Source organism: Barbus barbus (genome assembly GCF_936440315.1).
Source record: "Barbus barbus genome assembly, chromosome: 38".
In the NCBI taxonomy this organism is placed as follows: domain Eukaryota; kingdom Metazoa; phylum Chordata; class Actinopteri; order Cypriniformes; family Cyprinidae; genus Barbus; species Barbus barbus.
The window spans coordinates 7711438-7733540 of NC_136716.1; the positions used below are offsets into that span (position 1 = coordinate 7711438).

At 37.1% G+C, this 22103-nt stretch overlaps 1 protein-coding gene across 1 annotated transcript in view; it reads left to right on the forward strand.

Moving 5' to 3' along the window:
• Positions 1 to 344: 344 nt before the first annotated feature.
• The window catches only part of LOC306857857 (glutamate receptor ionotropic, delta-1-like), a gene marked incomplete at both ends in the record, with an annotated part of 434446 nt that continues 412687 nt past the window's right edge, over positions 345 to 22103 (forward strand). Inside the window, 2 exons of the mRNA XM_079398091.1 lie at positions 345 to 423; positions 3205 to 3360. Coding sequence (XP_079254217.1) covers positions 345 to 423; positions 3205 to 3360 — 235 coding nt within the window. The remainder of the gene's footprint in view (positions 424 to 3204; positions 3361 to 22103) is intronic.

A 22103-nucleotide genomic window follows, 5' to 3' on the forward strand; every position in this document is an offset into this window, starting at 1 on the left:
TGGAAAGAGCGAACAAGCCAGCGAGGGCGCGCGCGCGCGGGGGTGTCCCTCCTCCGCAGTTTGGAGTTTGTGATGTGTCTCAGACTCCGCGAGCGCCGCGCGAGAGCGAGACCTGCGGAGAGAACGCGCCGGTTACCCTCCAACAGGCGACCTGCCTTTCTCCTTCCTGATTTCCCCCGTATTCTCTCACAGTGTTCCTCGCACTAGCGCTTTCTTTCAGCGCCGGCGCACTTTTTGGTTTATCACAGGTGCATTTTCAATCCTTTGACGTACTTTTCTCACTCACTGGGAATTTACAGACATCTGAGGACCGTGTGGATGCGCGGCTTTGGAGAGAAGCTAAGATGGAATTGTTGATTATATGCCTTTCTTTTGGGATATTGCAATGCAATTCGGTGGGAGCCGACTCCATCATTCACATCGGTAAGGAGTGAGCTGTTCAAAGCCTTTATTTATTACAAATGATAATGAATGCGCCATTCAGAATGAGGACTCTAAGGGAAGTCTGTTGTTGGGGTCGGCGTGAAATATCCATTGTAAATATAGCATTGAAAATATGCCCTGCTCATCGGGCTGAATATCAATTGAGCAGACCACTTGTGATGATAACGTCTCTCTTGTTCAGATTGCCGATAGATCCATTGCACTGACAGATGCATGGACAAGATTAATCTAATTCCAGTCTTAGCAGGTTGCTCACGAGGAACGCTTAATTGTGTAAATCGCAGATTTCAGGTAAGTTGGAAAAACAGGAGGCGTCTGTCATAAGGCAGAGTAAGCCAATGTGTGTGGCTTGCTCTCCCCCTCCCATCTATAAGATTGAACTTTGTATGGAACGTGAGGGAAATCTTAATAAAGGATGCTGAAGTAAATAAATGACAAGAGGACAAATGCTTATTCTTGGCTATCCCAGGCCGTAAATGTCATCTTAACCAATCCCCTTTGCATGCACTGGACACCCTGTGCATTCTGATTATCTCACCAAACTTGAGGAAAGAAAGATTTTGGCTCTCCAACAGCAGCAAAGAGGAGGAAGAGGGGCTGCTGGGGAGGGCGGCTGTGGCTTTATTCAGTTGTTATGAAGAACTCAGATCCTCATTTTTCTTATCGAATCAGCTGTTGTCTCATTAAAAAGAAGATTTAGTGGAATCTTTGAAAATAAGCCACCATATTTGTCGTTGGCGATTCTGCAATAGTTTTGTCTCTAAATTGTGTTCGGCATTCAACAAAATTCCTTGTCATTCTAACCTTTTATATAAAAAACACATAGTTTCGAGTGGCCAGAACAGACCCAGTGGAGTCAGTTGGCATATATTTACCTCGACTAGCTTGAACAAATAAGATTTTGGCTTGTTTTATCCAATCTATGTCTTAGGTAATTTGCTGCCCAGTATATTTGACCAAGACCTTGGGGATGATTCAAGAAAGCAGTTTTATATAGATCAGGCATTCACACATTGAAATCACATGTATTGAATGCATTTGACATGTACTGAACTCTAGTAGATGCAATATGCAGAGTGAATTGATGCTATATTCCTCTGCACAAATAAATATATCTACAGGTTGTTCTCAGATAATTCAGTTTACCTACCTGTTGCATGTGTCTAGGTCAGAAAATCCACTTCCATCACCACCTTTAAAAATAAGGTCTTACAATGTTTTCATCCAGCTCTTACCTTTAAGTGCAGACGAGGGCGTATCTGTGGCCGTGTAATAGGCAGGACTCAAAGGTGCACAGCGCAGGTGAAATAACAAATTCCGGCCTCTCCAGTGCCCAATACGTCCACTTTGTCACATCCGCTCACGTTATCATCCTGACCAAATTTGGCTCCGAAGGGCAAAAGAAAAATAGGGCCGTCCATTGAATGGAGAGGGTGACATGAAGTGATTTTCAGTGCGGTGTGGTGATTTACAGAGGCAATGGCCATCCAAAACGGGTAATTGGAAGGCTAGTACAGGCAGTGTGGATCAGGGCTGCTCTCACTGGCAACTGGAATGAACAGATGCGACACCCCTATTTCTGCTAAATAAGATGAACACTGCAGTGATACATCAACCAGATTCTACCTGTCTACCTGCCCATCCTATTGGGCTCCTCTAACACAGGTAGAGAAGATGGGTACATTTTGGCCAAACATAAATGAGGCTTCTCAATCTCTCTGGAACCATTGTCAGATATCATGCTTACATTTAAATATGTTAAGATGCCATAATACAAATTAATCTACATGCAACTTGTTGCACAGCTTTATTGTAGGTTGCTTTGATAAGCACCTGCTTGGAATGTACTGTAAATGCTTAACAGTAAGGATTTTTATTCACACTTTATGTTTTTATACGGGCTGTCTTTTAACTACTACTGTATGTAATTATCTTTGTTTTGACATAATTATTTTGTTCATGTTGTATTGCAAAACAGATGTAGATGTAATTACTAGGTACTACATTAATTACAGATGTAACTGTATGATGCCATTTTTTTATTTAATATCACTACAATGTGAAAACATGTATGTACACAATAAGTGCATTTAAATCAAATTGTTAATTTAGATGTTAGTACATAGTTAAAGACACTTACAATAAAGTTGGGTCCAGCTTGGCTAAGTGGTCAGTTTAAATATTTTAGGTTACCTTTTTTCTATGCTAGACAGTTGTTACATTGCCTGACATAATCATCAGAATTCACCAACAATCCTTATTGTTTACCCCTGAAACGAAACAAATGCAACCTTTTTGACCCTTCTGTTTTTTGTTCACCATTAATCTCAAATTAAAAGATTTCTCATCGCTCATTAGTTTATTAAATTAAAGGTGATGAGTAAATTTCAGATGGTTTTTTTTTTTCTTATTTGTATTTAGTGAAACAAACAACAATCTTATTTTAGCCCTGAGCTCTCTGTAGGATGGGTTTCCATAACTCAACTGGTAGAGCATAGCGCTAGAAATGTCAAGGTCATGTGTTCAATCTGAGAGAATATACACACTGATAAAAACAATAATAAGTTCCTTGATTGCACTTTAAAGTGGCTTTGGATAAAAGCATCGGCCAAATGGATAAATGTAAATGTTTATAAAATAATAGGCCTGTGAGCAAGATGAGCCAAGCAAGTCAGTTGCCCTCTGTATGCAAATTAGCTATTGCTTCGTTTCTTTGTACGCTTCACTAAGACCCAGATAACTATCTGCACATGCCTGCAGGTGCCATTTTTGAGGAGAACGCAGCACGGGATGATGAGGTGTTTCAGTTGGCGATCTCTGACCTCAGCCTCAACGATGACATTTTGCAGAGCGAGAAAATCACCCACTCCATAAAATATATCGAACCCAACAACCCCTTTCAGGCAGTCCAGGAAGGTGAGTGAATCATCGTGTTATGTCTCTTGACTCTCGAAACTGCATCATTCCCTGATGTCCGTGTGTACATTCTAAAAAGAATACATGCAAGTTGTTGTCTGGCAGTTTGAGTAACCCTCCAACAAGACATTATAGTCGAAATGACACACATTGCCAGGGTTTCTGCTTTTGTTCAGAGCGTGCTTACGGCAAGTCAAGATGTCTTGAAAATGTACGTGTGTTTGTTTAATGCCAGCATGAAAGGTGACATTTGGTTTCAAAGACCTCCACCTGAAGCTTCCCCACAGTCTAGTGTCTTCTGTGATAGAAGAGCTAGGTGGAGGTATTGAGTCAAGCTGGACTCAATAACAATTTTCTACATAATTGCAGTTGAGGATGAGTGCTCTGAAGCCTGAGCTTTCCGAAAAGATCATTTTGAAAGGCGAGGAAAAAGAAAACGTCTTCTTCTGAATGGGCTAATGGCAGTTAATGATGCCAGGATTGACGACGAAGACGATGGTGATGATGATGGCCATGATTATTTCCGTTAGAAAATATCCTCCATCACAATATCCTGCGATTGGTTTTGGAAATATATCATATAAGAGAGCTATTGACACTGGTATAGTGCAATCTTTGCTAAGGTTTTATTTGCCATTCTTCTTCCTCTGCTATTACTTGGACCTTTATCAACTAGTCTGCAATCATCAAGTACTCACTGTTTTGTCAAGTCTATGTGCAGTTCTCCGCAGTTCTTTGCTTTCAGTGTAATAGGTGTCTTTCAGGTTGGTTTGGTGAGGTGTTTTATTTCCCACGTCACCATGTCGACCTGAGGAATAACACGAGCACGCTTGGAGAACATCCTTATTCTGACAACACTGTATGACGTTGTATATGGCACAGGGGAACTTAACTCTTTGTAATATAGCTGGTGTTAACATCTAGAATGAAACATTTTTGAAAGTCTTATTCTATGATGATTTGTTTCAAACGCCAGAGATAAACCTTCATATCATCTCACTGGTGCTTGAAATGTTCAGCTTTATTTATTTGGAGTTTCCAATCAAATGTGCCACATTTTTTGATACTAGACCCCTGTTTTTGCGATCATCTGGCAATATCCGGATATGTGTGATCTTCTGCATGAATGTGTTGTCATGGTGGTGTGGTTGAAATGCAGGGCAGTGTGTAAGTACCTAAGCACAGTGATACTGTGCTCTCTTGACTGAATGCCCTGTTGAATTTGGCTCTGTGAATAGATTCCAGGCCATTCAAGACAGCCAATGGAGTTCTTTTTAGTGGTCACAGTTGCATCTCAAAATGGTAACAGTAGCCCACATTGTGTGCTGGGATGTGTTGGAGGAAAGCATTGGGGCTCGTATTATTAAACAGCAGAGAGACTTTTTCACTCTGTGGTGTTAAAGGGTGACTCTTAAGAAACCTGTCAAGCATGTGTCTGAGTCACCAAACTAGCAGAAAGAAATATCACCACAATGCAAAAACTCTTAATTGTCCTATAACATACAAAATATAACTGATGTGTTTATATGCAATATTGGAAAGAAAGCTTTCAGTCAGCATGGACACATTCAGTTGATCAAAAGTGTGTTACAAATGATTTCAAATAAATGAATACATTCTCAAATAAATATATACATTTTTTTTCCATACTATGGAAGTCAAAAGCTACAAGCAACTGTTTGGTTACAAACTTTCTTCAAAATATATTATTTTGTGTTAAAAAATAATATCATAAAATAAATAAATAAACACAACTCATGCATACAACTCATACTCAGCAATGGTAGTAATGGTGATTTTCATTGGACTCTTAAAAAAATACTGTAATACAAGTTCTCATCTAAATAATCTTAGAGGCAATACAACACATATTACCATGATAACCGCTGTAACACATATTACCATTTGTGTTGTATTTGGGATTAAATATGATTCAGACATGCTTTCCTGAGATCCACTTTTCTAGTTTTTACCTCGAGAAAGTAACATTATTATTGAATTTTCACTCCTCAAGATTTTACTTTCTGTGTGCTCAATACAGAATAATTTGATGTAGTCAAATAGCCTATTAGAGAATCATCAGCTGGTATGACTATGAGCTTCACATTAATAATACAATAAATTCCTGTGAATTGTTCATCACATCACTGCCTATTGCCTGATTCTATTGCCTGAAGCTGATCTTAGATTAATACTTTAACCCTTTTTGAATTTTTATTACTTGCCTCGTGTGTATTTATAATTAACAGATGTGTTATACTTTCATGCCGTATCCTCTGGCTCTCAATTTATACTCAACACCAAGTGTAAAACCTACTACAGAAACAAATGGAGATGTTGTAACGAAACCCACTAGATGAATCCCACAAGGTTTTTCATGGTGTCGGGATGTCAATAAAAATTTGGAGCTTTATCTAAACTGCCTGCTCTCACAAAAGAGTGTGAAATGCCCCCAAACCTCTCCAATCTCCCTAAATGCAGCAGGACCTTTTATTTATTATAGCATAAAAGCTGTTTTCATAGTCTTTCTTTCTTTGTTAGTTAACTGTGTAATAGCACTCCAATTTTTATTATTGGAAAAGCAATAGCGTGGACATATATCTTCTTTATATCTTCTGATTTGTGTCACAACTGCATCCAAATATGGTTGTGGCTAAGTGCTTAAAGGACTAGTTCAACCAAAAATGAAGATGATGAGTTTGTTACTTAATCGGAACAAATTTGGAGAAATTTAGCATTACATCACTTGCTCACCATTTGTGCCGTGAGAATGAGAGTCCAAACAGCTGATAAAAGTACAATCTGCAAATAAATTTTTTTGGGGGTGAACTGTTCTTTTAATGTAATTCTTTCACACGTTTGATTGCTTCCTGGAGTGATTTACAGACAATTCAGTTGAAATAATCCATGTTCTGTGTACATAATCAAATTAACCAACTATTTTTTAAGACATAATTAAAAGCAGACCAGACAGCTCTAAATCTATTGGTCTGGTCCGGTGAGAGCAAGTCATATGGACACAGGTACCTGTCTTTAATCATTCACAAATTTGAATAGTGTCTCTCTCTACCAATGTTGCTCCCACCAGCCTTAAGGTCTAAGGGAAACCCTTAACACACAAGACAAAGAAAAACAACCATGGTTTTGCAATGGTTTTTAAGGAAATCACTCCAACATGTAAGTGCAGTTGCCACTTACAAAACTGTGCACTTTTTATGTCAAAGGATTATCAGAGGGCTAGCTTATTGCTTCTCAATGGAGCAATGGTGCAATGGTGGTTATTCTGAGACTGAGGTGCCCCTTTAATTCCTTCTAACCAGCACAAATACAACTAACATGCAATATGCTCCTGTGAATATTAAAGACATAGCGTGCTGTCTAGTTTCTTTATGTAAGCTTTTATATTTGAATATTTAACAAACAATTATGCAGAGAGCAGATTTAATAAAATGTAATAAGGCATATATGCCCTCATTTACTAAAGGTAAGTGAGAATAAAAACAAGTTCAAATGTATCATTATGCTATTATTATTGTGGCAAAATGGAGACTTGTAAACAGACAATATTAGACATACACCATATTAATCCTGTAAATCTGACTGTATTATCGGATGCAAATCTTTAAAACTTTGCTGAAGAAACCTGTTGTATACCTTCTTCTATAATCTTCTGTCATCTGATTTGTAGCAAGTACTTTGTAGCAAGCAGGGGCGTAGCCATCATTTCAAAAGTGGGGGGGGACGGAATGTCTAGTGTTATACCTGTTTTTTTTTCAGTTAACCCTTGTCTAATTGTCAGGTTTTATTTTTAATCATACCTTTTTGCTTAATATGCTTTATGATTATATTATTATATATTATTAGAAAACAGAAGGAAAGGAAGAGAGAAAAAAAAAAAAGAAATACAACAGCTTGTCACTGGGACAGTACCCTTAAAAGGACATCTTTGTACCTTATTTATCCCAAAAAGTTTTGTAGTTGTACATTAGATTCAAGATTTTTATTCGTCACATACACCATTATACAGAGTATAACCAGCAGTGAAATATAAGTCAAACGGTACAAAAGTCATTACGGTACATATTGGTATTCTAAGGTACTAATATGCACCTTTTTGAGTATAAGTTACAAAGATGTCCTTATAAGGGTACCATTATTTACATATTTCAAATTGTATTTTGTGTGTTGTATGTACAGTACATGGCACACAGTAATGGATACTTGCACATTCACATACTCCTTTATTCTGTTCTGTTCTATTATACATTAGTCTGATTAGTGTATGTTAAAAGAAATATCTTATCATAGACAATGCAGTAAATAATCTTTACCTCTGAAGCCTCACTGAAACTTTCTGCCTCATTCACTCTCAACTGTATTCACTTCTGCCTCTGACTATAGCAAATAAAGCAGTGTTTGAAACATGTACATACAGGGAATAGTGACATACAGAAGAAAATAACACATTAAGTACACTGCTGGACAATAACCAGTCATTTGTATCCTAAATTATTTTTTAACACTTTAGAATGATAAACACATATTCACTATTAACTATGACTTTTGCCTCAAACTCTTCATTTACTGCTTATTAATAGCTTGTAAAGTAGTCGTTGTAGTTAAGTTTAGGTATTAGGTATAATTATGGGATGCAGAATATGGTCATGAAGAATACAGAATTAATATGTGCTTAAGTACTAATAAACAACCAAATATGCAAGCTAATAATTACCTACTGTAGTTAAAAATGATAGCTGAGAAGTTGTTCATCATACTAATGTTATTTTTTATTTTTCTATATTTGACTAATTATTTTCTATGATTGGTCCATATATAATCCTACAAACGCTTGTGTATTAATAGATTTTATACAATATAAAAACAGCCAAGTATCAGTTCTTCTCACCTGTTAAGTTTGTTTTTCTTGTGTGTCGTCCTGATTCTGTCCTAACAAACTAAACCTAGGCTGACTGTTTCTTGTTCATTCTTGACAACACATAAAAACGTCAAATTAGTGCAATAATGACAGAGCAGCCCTAAATGAAGATCGATCCTGTATCAGATCAGTGCTTGGATAAGTTACTTGATTGAAATACATCATGTAGATTTGGCAGAGTTAAACATGTCACAATGCTGCAAACGCTGTAAAATCTCAGTTCAACATTATCTTTATTCTTATTTGAAGGGTTCTGATAACATACATACGTGTTAAAATAAAAGACGTTACAAAAGAATTACGGAAAAATACACTGAAAATAAATAAGTGCATGTTTGTCCAGGCAGCTTTTTTCCCCTCCATATAATGAACATCAAAACTGGCTAATTATTCAACAAGAGCAATAGGCAGAGTCACTGAACACCGTGCAACACTATTCGGATCCCACATGACAACTTACGCTGCTTGACTTCTTCGTAAAAAAAGGATTGAAGAGTTTTTTGTCGCTTTGAACTCATCTCGACCTCTAATGAATGATGGATATAGCGCGGGACCGCGGGCGCGAGCCTGGACATGTCGTGACGTCACAAACTGAGTGACTGATTGCCATGGAAACGTAAACGTCATGTATAAATTATCTTGTCTTTTTGAATTTTAAATCATTCTGCATTTATATACATTGCTCCATTAAAACCTCAACATGTCGAGAACACAACTGTCCAATGAAAAAGTGCGGGGGACGACTTTACGTTTTATAAAAAGTGGGGGGGACACGTCCCCCGCGTCCCCCGCGTAATCTACGCCCCTGGTAGCAAGTAAAAGGCATTTTAGTTGATAGTAAAATTTCAAGATGAACTCTTATTGGATTGAAGCAACTGATAATTATACATCAGGTTTTGAAGAATGTTTACCGGTGGTGTGAGGACCCTTTTGGAATTGCTCAGATTCTTCTTCTTCTTCTCCAAAATGAATCGCATTTTTGAAAGCCTAAACATGCTCGAAAACTCATGAAACTTTGCACACATGCCAGAAATGGCGAACATTTACATTTGATATGGGTTTCAGATCCTAGAGATTTAAACAGATCAACACCAAATTTGGTCAGTATAATCTAAAGCCCTTTGTGATGATAAATTGTGAAGATCTTGAGTATTCGTCGAAGGGCGTGTCCGTGGCGGCCTGACAAACTTCAATGTTTCACCATGAAAAATGGAAGTTGTTATAATTCAGGCATACAATGTTTGACCTGCCCCAAACTTCCCATGTTTGATAAGAATCCTGTCCTGAACACATGCCAATGACCATATTCAGATATAGCCATAGCACCACCTGCTGGCAACAGGAACACCTCTAGCGAACACCTCATGCATATTTGATGACATCAACATTATCTTTGCGATGTTAAATTGCGAAGATCTTGAGATTTCATTGAAGGGCGTGTCCGTAGCGGCGTGACAAATTTTGATGTCTCACCATGGCAATAGAAGCTGTTGTAACTCAGCCATACAATGCCTGATCTGCTTTAAACTTCATATGTTCGATAAAAGTCCTGACCTGAACACATCTAAAGGCCAATATCCAGTAGCACCACCACCTGGTAGCAGGAGATTTGGCACATATAAATGACTTTGACAGATTCTTTCTATATTTACCACGTTAAATGCATCGCTGTCTTCCTAAAGCCATTCGGTGGTGGTAAGCCCAGGTGCGAGGGCCCTTTCAACTCTGCTTGCAGCTTTAATTATCTTATTGTACTGCACTGCATTTTTGTATGCATTATACCCCCCCCCCCACACACACACACACAATAAAAATTACAGAGCTTTGATCATAAAACTAAGCATTTAATCATCATCTTATTAAGACATATTATTGGGAGATATAGTAAGTAAGTAAAATGTATTTATGTATAGAATGATAGCTGTTATTTATATGCATTTTATGAAAGTAGCCTTCTATTCTGTTATTAAGATCTAATTTATTTGCATTACAAGGTATCAGAATTTCATCTCACTTTTTGGCCATATAAAAATCACCAACGGCACCAAAGTAGATATGTTCAGTTTGGGTCTCTGAATAAAATTTAAGTGTTTTTCATCCTTGAATATGAGCTCCATATTCTCTATCTTCCCCTATAGCATACTGTAAAGCCTGATGTGCCAAATATGATGTTCTTTTTTAAAACACTGCTATTGACTTAGCGTGTACATAACACTGTTTTTGTGAATTATTAATTCAGATGATATCATCCTCTGCAATATCTGTGAAACATCTTACGGGTGTTACAATAGTATATTCCGATCAATCGCTCAACACAGATAGTGGTTGATAGCTCACACTAATAGCAGGGGTTGATATCATGTGTCTAGCCATGGATGCTCATACTTACCAGAGAGAGGACAGAGTTCTCCAAACATTCATGTTGGCTTCCCTGCTGTTCTTGCCCATGCTTCTGAGATGACTTGCACAGCCCCAGTGGAGTTGTAATGGAGTTATTTGGATACCACTGAGAAAGACGAGTCCTTGGAACTTTCTCTCCATTAGTAGATGTTAATGTTAGAGGTTTGAGAAATTACCTGCACATATATTTTTGGCCTGTACTGCTCAGTTTTAAACCATTCGGTGTGCAGACATCGGCATGAGTGTGTGGGATGCATACAAATGAAGGAGAAGTGTGTATTCACACACACACACAAACACACACAGATCAACAGCACATGAGACAAACTAACATATGGACACTTATTCTGGGCTGTGTGGGCCGAGCATCAATCCTCCTCTGACCATGGAGAGAATGACACTGGATGGCTGCTGGCCTGTTTTAGTGAGGGTCCCTGATTCTGTGATTCACTCTTGAATTAAATTGCCCAGTATGGGACCTTAAATGCACTTTCAACACAAATAAATGAGGTTAATTACCTTGTTACCAAGGCTAGCCATTTGATTGCCAAATTACACAGTGTTCCTGTAAAAACAACATATTTGTCCACCCTGGGCAGCACCCTGCGTATTTCTGTGAGTAGAATGTTTTCATGCCTAACTGCATTATTCATGCAGAAACATAATTTGAATTTGTCTGTCATTTGCAGATATTGCCTTCATTACTTGGCTCAGTTCTGTGTTTGAAAGCTGGCTGATTAAGACATTTCTAATCGCTGTCAGAAGCTCTCCACATGGATCACTCACAATTACTGTGATTTTGCCAAGTAGGACATGCTCCTGGATCAACATCTTTATCGGTCCTTGAACAGCTTTCCTAGAGAGTAACAAAGATGATTAAATTATGTTAGGCGTTTATATATATAAAGAATGAAATATGTTCATTTCTATATTACTATGAAAAAAGTTGCACTTAATGCTATGTCAATTTGCTACTGACGGTTAAAATTTAATGCTACTTTAATGTTTCCAGACTCTGAAGATAAGGATATAAATTATTCTAATTATAAAGTATTTTCAAATAAAATGTCAATTAAAATCATTGTAAATTTACAACGTTGCTTTATTTTATACTGTCAGCAAAACATTGTAAATCTATCGTGAATATTCAGTTTCTCACCCAATCCATGTTACTACTCTGTTTATGATTGGAATATTCCTACCGGAATTGACAAAAGGTTTTGGTTCTGGAACACATCCTTTTCTGTCAAAAATAACCAAATGAACCAAAACCATTTCAAAACCCAAGAATGTTTTCTTTTTCAATTTGAGTACCAACAGAAATGCCTCCGGATGTACATTCAACTATATTAAAATATCCTGATGCATCCTTTCTGTCAAAATCACAGTGACCTCTGCTTTAAAATGAACCAAATCCGCTGCAGGACCCAAGCACGTTTTCTTTTTCATTTTGAGCGTCATCAGATATGCCTGCAGTTGTACCTGTAACTACATTATAAAACCGTGATGGATAGGATTTACAGTAAATACAAGTAAGTTTTTGCAACATTGTCATGGCAAAGTGAAAAATAGTATCTAGCATCCAGCAATAGTAGCATCTGCATTCCTCTAGCTCAAGCAGTATAACATAGTGCTAGCAACACCAATGTCATGGGTTTGATTCCCAAGGAATGCATAAACTGTTAAAAAATGTATACAACCTCAAAAATGCTATGCATGTTGCTTTGGATAAAAGAGTCTGCCAAACACATAAATGTAAATAGTATCCAAAGCCTGAGGTTCTCATCGCTCTCTTCATGTGTTCTCTCTGAAGATTAAACGCAGCAGAGATGCAGAGGGACGCACAGGATCATGGCATCAGGAGATTGAGCTCTCTCTCCTGGGCAATCGAACCGCGTCCCTACACCGTTACAGTCAGTGGTGGCTGACACTTCATGTGAAACATGTCCATTGCATGGGAGAGGAAACAATGCGGGGGAATTAATCAGGCTGCGAAGGATTCACTGATCCATCTATGGCGGCTAGAGTTTAAATAGCCAGAAGCATCGCTGAGGAAGGGATAAACATCTGGAAATGCAAGCCTAGGCCTATCTGAAGAGAGATATACTGCTGTGACTGTGCCATGGCTTCATCCATTAGCCCGGCCGGTGCTTCGAAGCAGACTTGCCGAGATAATTCATTTTGCAATATTTTCCCAATTTTCATTGCAGTGCATCTAATCTGTGTGCAGTATATCTTTATAATGGAGAGACAGCATGTCAGGCATGGTACCCAATAAAACACTTCATGGTACCCGATAAAACACAGAGTCACAATTCTGAGAACTTGATATGTGAGACTTAACTTGGACATTATCACCATTTCTTGCAAATTGACTCAGACTCGACCTGTTGACCTGAGACAAATCACATTTTCGGAGAGTAAGCTTCACCTTTTCTTTGTTTAAATTATCCAGTGTGTAGTGATTTGTTGAGAGAGCTACAAATGTGTTTGGATAAAAAATCTGATCAGCCTGTGATGTCACTGAAAGCAACTCTCTGCCATCCGCCTGTGTGAAGATAAGAACGTTAATCATGTCTGGACCTGTTTGATAGCAACCACTGTAGCTGATTTAATGACTTTGATCACTAGATCAAGAAACTGTTCAGGCCCCTAGTGAATAATATTTCTAAAAAAGAAATGACTACTGGCATCTATGATGACCTGCTGTCTGGTTTCAACAATGGCTGCTTTCCTATATTTAGTTTGTTGCTAAAAATTGTATTTTTTCAGTTAGTTGAAGTTTCAAACAAAGTAATAAGCCACAAGAGGCCAGTAACAGTGGTTTTAAACTGTGTTGATAGGGCTATGTATCACTATATTGCATTGATACTGTAAGGATTAGACCTTATTTTAATTTAGCTTTTAGGGAATCTATTCTTAAGATTCAATATTGATATAATATCAATCAAAACTTATAATTTCTAAGGTTTTAATGACTCGTCCAGCGAATCGTTAAATTCAGTATATCTTTAACAATTTTGTTTATCTTATTTGTGGCAACGATAAAACAAACCAAATAGTACTTTATCAAAATTCATGAGCATAGGTAACGCGATCTTTGGCAATAGTTTAAGACAGGGGTGGGCAAACTTTTTGACTCGAGGGCCACATCAAGTTTTCCACATTAAGTGAGGGGCCGCATAATATGAAGCTTTGATTTATTTTTAATTTTTTTCTAAATTGACACTCACTTACTATATATACTTGTACCTACATGGCAGTTCTATTCTTGTACCATCTCTACCTATTTTTATGAGCACTTTATGACACACAGATAAGTTGCATCGGTGTACAAATCAATTAATGTATGACACATTTTATCATTTCATTCAGAAATAATGTAAAATAAACTAAAAGTTTACCAACATTAGAAACATGTATTTATATTCCCTACACTCCACAAAATTCCTGTAAATTTAGCAGTGTTCAGAATAGAAAAAAGAATGAAAACATAAGTAAAAAACAAACACAAATTATAGTGGTATTCACTATAAACATAATTATATTCGCCCAGCCTAAATATTTAAAGCGAAACTGAAACTAGCGGCATGGTTGCTGGAAAATGCACAATACAAACTCAAGACAAACTCACTTGCCTTTTCTCATTCATCACCAATCCTGATGTGTGCGCTTTGCACTTGACCTTGATTACTTTATATAAATCGCCTTGGAAATCGCAGCACATTTCAGATGAAAAAACGCAATTTATAATCCAGAAAAACAGTAGCCTATATCAATTTTCATAAAAATGTGTGTGGAAAACAGAAGAAAGAATATCTTTGCAAGATAAAACGACAAATTATTTCCATGTTTTCCTCACAAAATTACAACAACCGTGAGCAGGAGGATAACACTGGCATTTGTTTTGATACTGGAAAGTCTTTTAAGCATTTTTAAAACAGTTCTAATAGAAGGCATTTACGAGGCATTCCTCACACTGCTCATGTCATGTGTTACCTGCCTTTCCATAAAAGGACATGTGCAAAATAAAAGGCAGTTCCGGCTCATCAGAATACCGAGTAGTGAGCATGTTTTTTCCTCCGTGTAACTAAATATAATTTACCGGTTATCATACGCAAAATGGCTGCACCAACATTCACATTTTTAAAACATGTAACGTATTTACAGTGGTGCCAGTTTTGCCATGTATATAGCTATTTTGACTTTTTATTTTGTATTTTCTGTGCGGCTTGAACGTAGCGTCCGTCAAAAATAGACTAGGCGCCTATCTTTGGTGAAGCCGCGCGGAGAGCCGCTTCTGAAACGTGCCGCGGGACAGTGTAAATCAGGGGATACAGGCTACAGCGCCATCTATTGGATTTTACTGATATTGCAATTGGAACAACTGCCTCACGGGCTGGATGAAAACGCCCGTAGTGTGCCCACCTCTGCAGATTCGTATAATTTTTTTAAAAATCCCTCGCAGGCCGCCACAGGAGTGATAGCGGGCCGCAGATGGCCCGAGGGCCGTAGTTTGGACACCCCTGGTTTAAGACTTGAAAATCACATAGCACCAGCCACAAGATTTCTTAATAAATCAAAGTTTATTTGCTACTCTACAACACTACTAAGCTAAAATAACACAAAACAGAATACGTACACAAACAAACACACATACATTCAGCAGGCAATGAATTGTTTTGATTTGAAGAGAGTTTAACCCACTGGGGTCTGAGGTGATTTTGGGACCCTTGAGATGTGTTGACATGCCCTGATAGTTGTGCTTATTTCAGCTACTTATACTATTGACCAACATGTATTTTTTTTGTATTCAGCACAAACTGTGCTACAATAATATGTGACCAAGATGGATGTACATGTTTGCATTTTTTAGAAAAAAAATATTATGCGTGGTTAGTAAGTTTTGGGGAAAAAAATGTAGCTGACATAAGGCCATAAAAGCCACACTAAATAGTCCTGAATAAGACTTTTGAGTAATCAGTCTTGTAGGCTAGAATATTTACTTCACAATTATGTGAAAATCATTCTGCTTAATCATTCACAGAAAACAATATATTAATTTACATTTTTAAAGACATGTTTTGTGATCGAAAGCCAATATGCGAGGGAGTGGTAATAGCCTTGAATATTAAGTGATTTTCACCTGAGAGACAAAGGGCCCTCCCCTAAAGGCTGCTAATGGGCCATCAGTGTGACTGTGACTGAGGCAGGTAAGACAGAGTGTGAGGAGACTGAAAATTTTTTTTTTTTTTTTTATTATTTGTATTTTATTTACAACACAGTATAATCAAAACATACTTAATGAAGGTCAAAGACGCATTATTATGCACACTGATCTAACCACAGAGATGTGAACAGACTTTAACTCATTCCTGCAACAGATTCTGTTCAACAAGTGAAACAAGTACCTGACATTTACTTATGTCCAGTAGTCAAGGATTTTGTTTTACCATAGAATATCAGTGTAGTTGAACATCAAACTGTGTTCCTCTGAGAGCACTGTACCAACATCAGAAGAAAGTCAGCAGGATTCATCTGTGGTTCAGGTACCTGATTCAACAAAATACAAACCACCAAAAACATTTGTGAGCATGTTAACATCAGGAGCATCTATATATATAGGTTTTATAGACTCACGCATACTTTGTACTATCGTAAACAAAAAAATACCTTTTATATATGAGAAACTAATTATTATTGTTTAGTACATTATTCAAATCTATTTTTGAACAGAGTAGGCTATTAATCATAAACATGTTCTAAACATACTTAGACTCGTAGCATTCATGATGTTACAATGTACTCTCATATTACTTTTATTGTTTTATATAGAGCATGAAAACATCACGTCGAAAGAAATTTAAATACAATGAAATGCCCATCATATTCAAACATTGTAGTCTGGAATTACAGTTTGGGAAAAAACAACTATGATTTTGCAGTCATATAGCCTAGTATGCATGATTTTATAGTAGCTCTTATGATTCTGCAGCAATAGACTCAAGTATACTGTGAACTACAAAAGGATGTACTTTGTACTATAACAAAAGGATATTGTATGTCTGAGAAACTAATTGTTATTGTTTAGCACACTATTAAATCTATTTGTGGACATTAAACATTCTTCTAAACATTCTTAGACTCGTAGCATTCATCATGTTACAGTGTACTCTCATATTACTTTTATTGTTTTATATAGAGTGTAGATGTGTAGATGTGTAGCATTCATCATGTTGTCGTTTGGGAAAAACCCAACCAAACGCATTCAAGTTTGTCACAATAACACACTAACTAATGCAAAAATGAAGCATTACTTACTCATCAGATCGATCTTATCTTCTGGATGAACTCTTGCTCTTATTTTTAGGGAAATCCAGCATTTGCTCAGCGCGTCTTCTTCCAGAAACTAACAGTATAGCAGCGCTGAACTCTTCACTCCTGACTCTTTGTTTATGTTGGGCGTCTCCAAGCGCTCGGATCACGTGGTTATTTACATGTGAACACGAGGGAGCGGGATCTCATTAGAAATAATGAGTTAGACTAGACAGACTGAACATCGTGTCGGTTTTCATACGGATTACTTTATCACAGAATGTTTGTTTTTCGATATGATTTCATTTGAAAGTAGACACTTCAGGCTTTCTTATTTTCGTATTTGCTGAGTTACACTTCATTTTAGTGACGCGTTACTATAAACAGATCGCGGAGATGGAGAAGACATCTGTTGGTTTTCTTTTTTTCCCCAAAACCACAACGTTTTGTTGTAATCGTGAGTGTACACAAAAAAAATAGACACTTAACAGTTTCGATTGATGTATAACACTTATTTGTGGGACCAAAATCAACAGAGTATTTTTAGTGTCTTTTGCACTTATCTTAAAAAAACCGAGCTGGTATTGCCGGCGATACAGCCGGCCCCAGAGGGTTAAGGTTCTAATGCTCATTTCCAAGACTGCTCTAACTTCAACCTGAGGGAGTCACAAGCAAGGAACTTTACTATCTTTACTCTTAAAGATGAATGCAACCAGTTTCCAACAGAATTATGAAGAATTATTTGATTACTTGCTCTGAGTTTTTTCGTTCCTTTCCTGGTTGAGGGAACCCCGGGTGCAGATTGGCTGTTGAAGTCGTCGTTGCGTGATGTCACTGGGGATGCCCTCTTGCAATTGGTTGGTTTCTCTGTGACGTGATGACCCTCTTAGGAAGTCTGTTTAGAGTTCTTTCGGCCTCAGGTGTTAAAGTTTCTTTGGCCAGAGCTTTGAAGGCATGTGTGGATCCTCGCCAGATGGTGTATGGCTGAGATCGCTTAACAGCGCGATCAGATGAGGAGTCGAAGTTTCAAACAGCGCGCGAGCAAGCAACAAGCAAAGCTGGGTGTCTGTCTTTAACGGGCTGATTTCAGTCTGCTCCTTTTGCTGTTTGATCCAATCACAAGTGTTTCTGTAGGGCGGAGCCCCGCCCTGCACGGCTCAGTTTTCCGTGCATAAATGAAGAATATGTCCTAGCAGATCCCTATAAGTGTTTTAATCATACATTATGATGAGAAAAGTCAACTTTCATCCACACCAAATTATTGCTGACGCAACTAGCTTTCATTCAAAATCAAACAACAGCTATTGCACGTTGAAAAATAAATACAACCTCACGTTGTGTCAATCATGTTTACACACTGCTTCAAAAATTTTCGTCCGTCATAAAAAAATCGGATCGTTTTTCGGATCTGTAGCAAGCATTTTTGAGAGGTGTTTTGACAATTCAGAGCCACCGTACAAGCAAACGCCAAAATCAAGAATGGCGATTGTCAAGTTCATCCACTTCGTCTCGCAGCACAAAGCACTGTAAAGATCCTTGCACACGGAGTTCACAGAAATTGGTGGTTTTCTTTTTAATATGTGGCTCTAGTATCGCTAGCAAAGCATCAAACTGAGCCACTGACATCCTGAAGATGGACCCAATGTTTCTTTTCTTTTTCTCTTTTTAAGAAGCGAGAGGACAACAAAATCTTTCTCACTGCTTAAACTCCATTTAGTCCATTTAGTAACTGATTAATTAATATGCATCAGACTCAGAGTGCAAGCTTTCTGTAAGTGACACATTTTTAGGATGACAAATAAGAAAAAAACACATACGAAAATTTCGGACTCAGTGTGCAAGGACCTTTAGGGTTAGGTGCATGTGTTAACAGCTGGATTCTTGGTGAAAAACTACACTACCCATAATCCTAAGGAGAGCTCTACTAATCAGGGAAGCAGTTTCATCAATAACTGCAAATCACAGCTGTGCTCCCACAACCATTTTTGATTTGAATACATCATTTACACTGCTATATACATTTAGTAGTTCATTCACATAGAATATATTAGTGTACATTCTCTCTTGTTTTGTACCTTATATTTTCAATAATTTTAGCTTCAAATCAAAGTTTTAAAAGTCGGTTGTTGAAGTCCCAGTTTAAAGATTTAAAGTTTACATGCCCAAATAAAGTCACATGATTTATAAACATGACTAACAAGGAATACATTAAATTACATTACATTTTCAAGCAAAACAACAACAACAAAAACAACACATGACAGAAATAGGCTTGATCTAAAATCCAGCCATGTTTGTACCATGAATCTAGCTTGATGTAAGTTATCAAAACATGCTTGTACACATTTGTTTCAAGGATTTCCATGTCTTCTTGTGAGTGCACTTAAAAGACCAGAGGGAGAGGAGTCTCAGGCCCTTTTCAGAGGGTGTGTCGGGGAAAAGGGTCTCAGAGGGACCATAGCTTTTATTGAGAGCCTCTTCTTGATGTCTGATTCCACTCTGGACTAAACACCCTTAAAAGTCAGGGGGATGCAACATCACCCTTGTGGGATGCCCTGTTCTCCAACCAGCAAGAAGAAGAAGAAAAAAAAATCTAACTAAAATAAGAAATGCTAAGTATTGCAGAAGACAGCTATTTTAACTTACTTCTCCTAAGAAAATTTTATTTAAGTTAGGTGCTGACCATACAACCCTAGTAACACAAGAATTTGTCATACAGGTTATAAAAGGTTTTTCAGATTTTGTGACACTTAATTCAAGATAATGTTAACACTACAGCTTCATTAGTCCTGATTTCTGCCAACACTTGCTCTACTGGTAGCAGGTAAGGGAAAATAGAATCCATCCATTTACATGTAGTTAATTCATGTTAAAAAATGTCATGTTAACAATGTTAACCTTAATATATAAACTAAAGCAGTCTCTCATTGAATCTTGCTAGCCACATATATAATCCATGCTTATGCTTTTTAACTGATTTTGTTTTCATAATTAACAGATTAATGCTGATTTTATAGCTGTATGTCGGGGTGTTCAGTATGGTTATGGTTGACTATAGGGACCAAAGGTGTCCTATTATATGTTCCACCAATCAACAAAATCCTGCACGCCGTAAATATAGAACAGCTATAATGCTAATCTTAACATCCAAACACATATACCACCACATTTAACCATAATTAGAGTGAGAAAGATGAACTCTGTCAAATAAGTGAAAGTGACAACAAGCACAAAAACAGTATAAATAAAATCAGCAAACAGTTCAACAATCATTATCACAGCATAATTTATTCATGCCGCAGTGCACTGCTGGGAACTCCAGTACCGCATCTATTAGCACGGCTTGTGGATATCGTATTATAATCCACAAATTGCACACCTTGCTCAAATATCCTCACACTTGACAGGAAGGAAATAATGAAAAAGCATACTTAATGACTATTTGAGTCTTTGGTGTGCTTGCTGTTTAATGTTTGCATGGCCGAAACAGAGTCTGTCAAGGCATAAGGCTTGTCAAACTGTCTTATGAATAATATAGGGAAGGAAAGAAAAACTGACAGGATACTGATAAGATACAGCTTGAATGTACTGCAAGTCACTTTGGATATAAGCATCTGTCAAATGTAAATATAATGTCTGTTGAGATGTAAATTGAAAATATGAATTTGCAAAGCAATTCTGCAAATCTGTAACACTCCAAAATATTTTTATCATTCAAAATCTTTGTTTCCTTCCATTTAATTTGTCACAGGAAAGTACGCAATTTTAATTTGGTTTTCTTCACAAATAGCTAATTCTAAGTACTGTAGTCTAAAATGTGCAATGAACTTTTCACCGTGGATTGTTACTCAAAATGCAATTAAATTTTAGATTAATTACACTTAAGTTCACAGTGTTTTACAGTGTGATTATCCTTGTAGTGCTTTCTCTTAAAAATAAATAAATCCCTTTCAGTGATTTTATGTCCAAACTGAATGGAGTAAAATCACTTTGCACTAACTTGGTACTTGGACGTAAACTGGAGTCAAACCTCTTCTTTTTTGTTGTTGTTGTTGTAATATATTGTCACAGACTACATTACATTCACACTGGTGTCTTAGGAAGAATGAATGAATTAATGAAAAATTATTATTTAATAATAAGTATATTATTTTACTTCACAGGTGGAAAATTGCATTACTTTTGTTTTATTTATTTATTTATTTTGCTTGTGTGCGTTAAACCCTCAAGCTTTTATTTTGGAGGAAAACTGCATTTTCTGTGAAAACAGGCTTAGGAATGCATCTCATTACAAATCTAATGAAATGCTGTAGCCTAATCATTGTGTCCACCAAAATTTAGGAAACTATGCAAATGTAAAGATGATGAAAAACTGGTGCACATTGTATTACCAAATGCACATTAAACTGCAGAGATGGAGTTTGCTGTGAGCCACTCTGAGAAGTTGAAAACATCAGATCATGAGCTGATCATGTGTGCAAAGTTGCGCTTTGAAACACAGCACAACATAATATAAACCTATTGAATTAAATCACAGTCCTTTTGTGATTTGATAAGGGCATATCTCACTTTCGAAAGCGAGCAATGGAGCAAAACACAATGCTAGAGACCTTTTATGTTGTTATAAGAAGCGTAACAGGCTGCCACAGTCGAGTTAATTATTGGGAAACACTGTGGGTTTTATACCAGTGGGGCACATTTCCATAGTCTGACCTAGGGCCCAACAAATCCAGGCAGCTCAAAACAGCAGCATTTTGATAGAATCTCAGTGTTTACACTTATCATAACGTCAGCTTACTTATGATTTACTTATCTCTGCAGGATAAAAGTAGTTTTTAAAACATTACACACATCAAACAAATGGTATTGTTCTTGTGGCGGATGACTCGGCAAATACACATCAATAGGCATCATAATTTATTTATTACACTGAAAGGTCACCATGATGGTTTGCAGCCCATTCTCAAGTGAAACGCTTTATATAATATGTCAATAGGTGTGATTTTCTTTATAGCTTGTAGCAACTCATAATTAATGAGTTGCTTCATAGTTCTATAAGTGAAGAGTTCATTTGCAAAAACCGATAACTCCA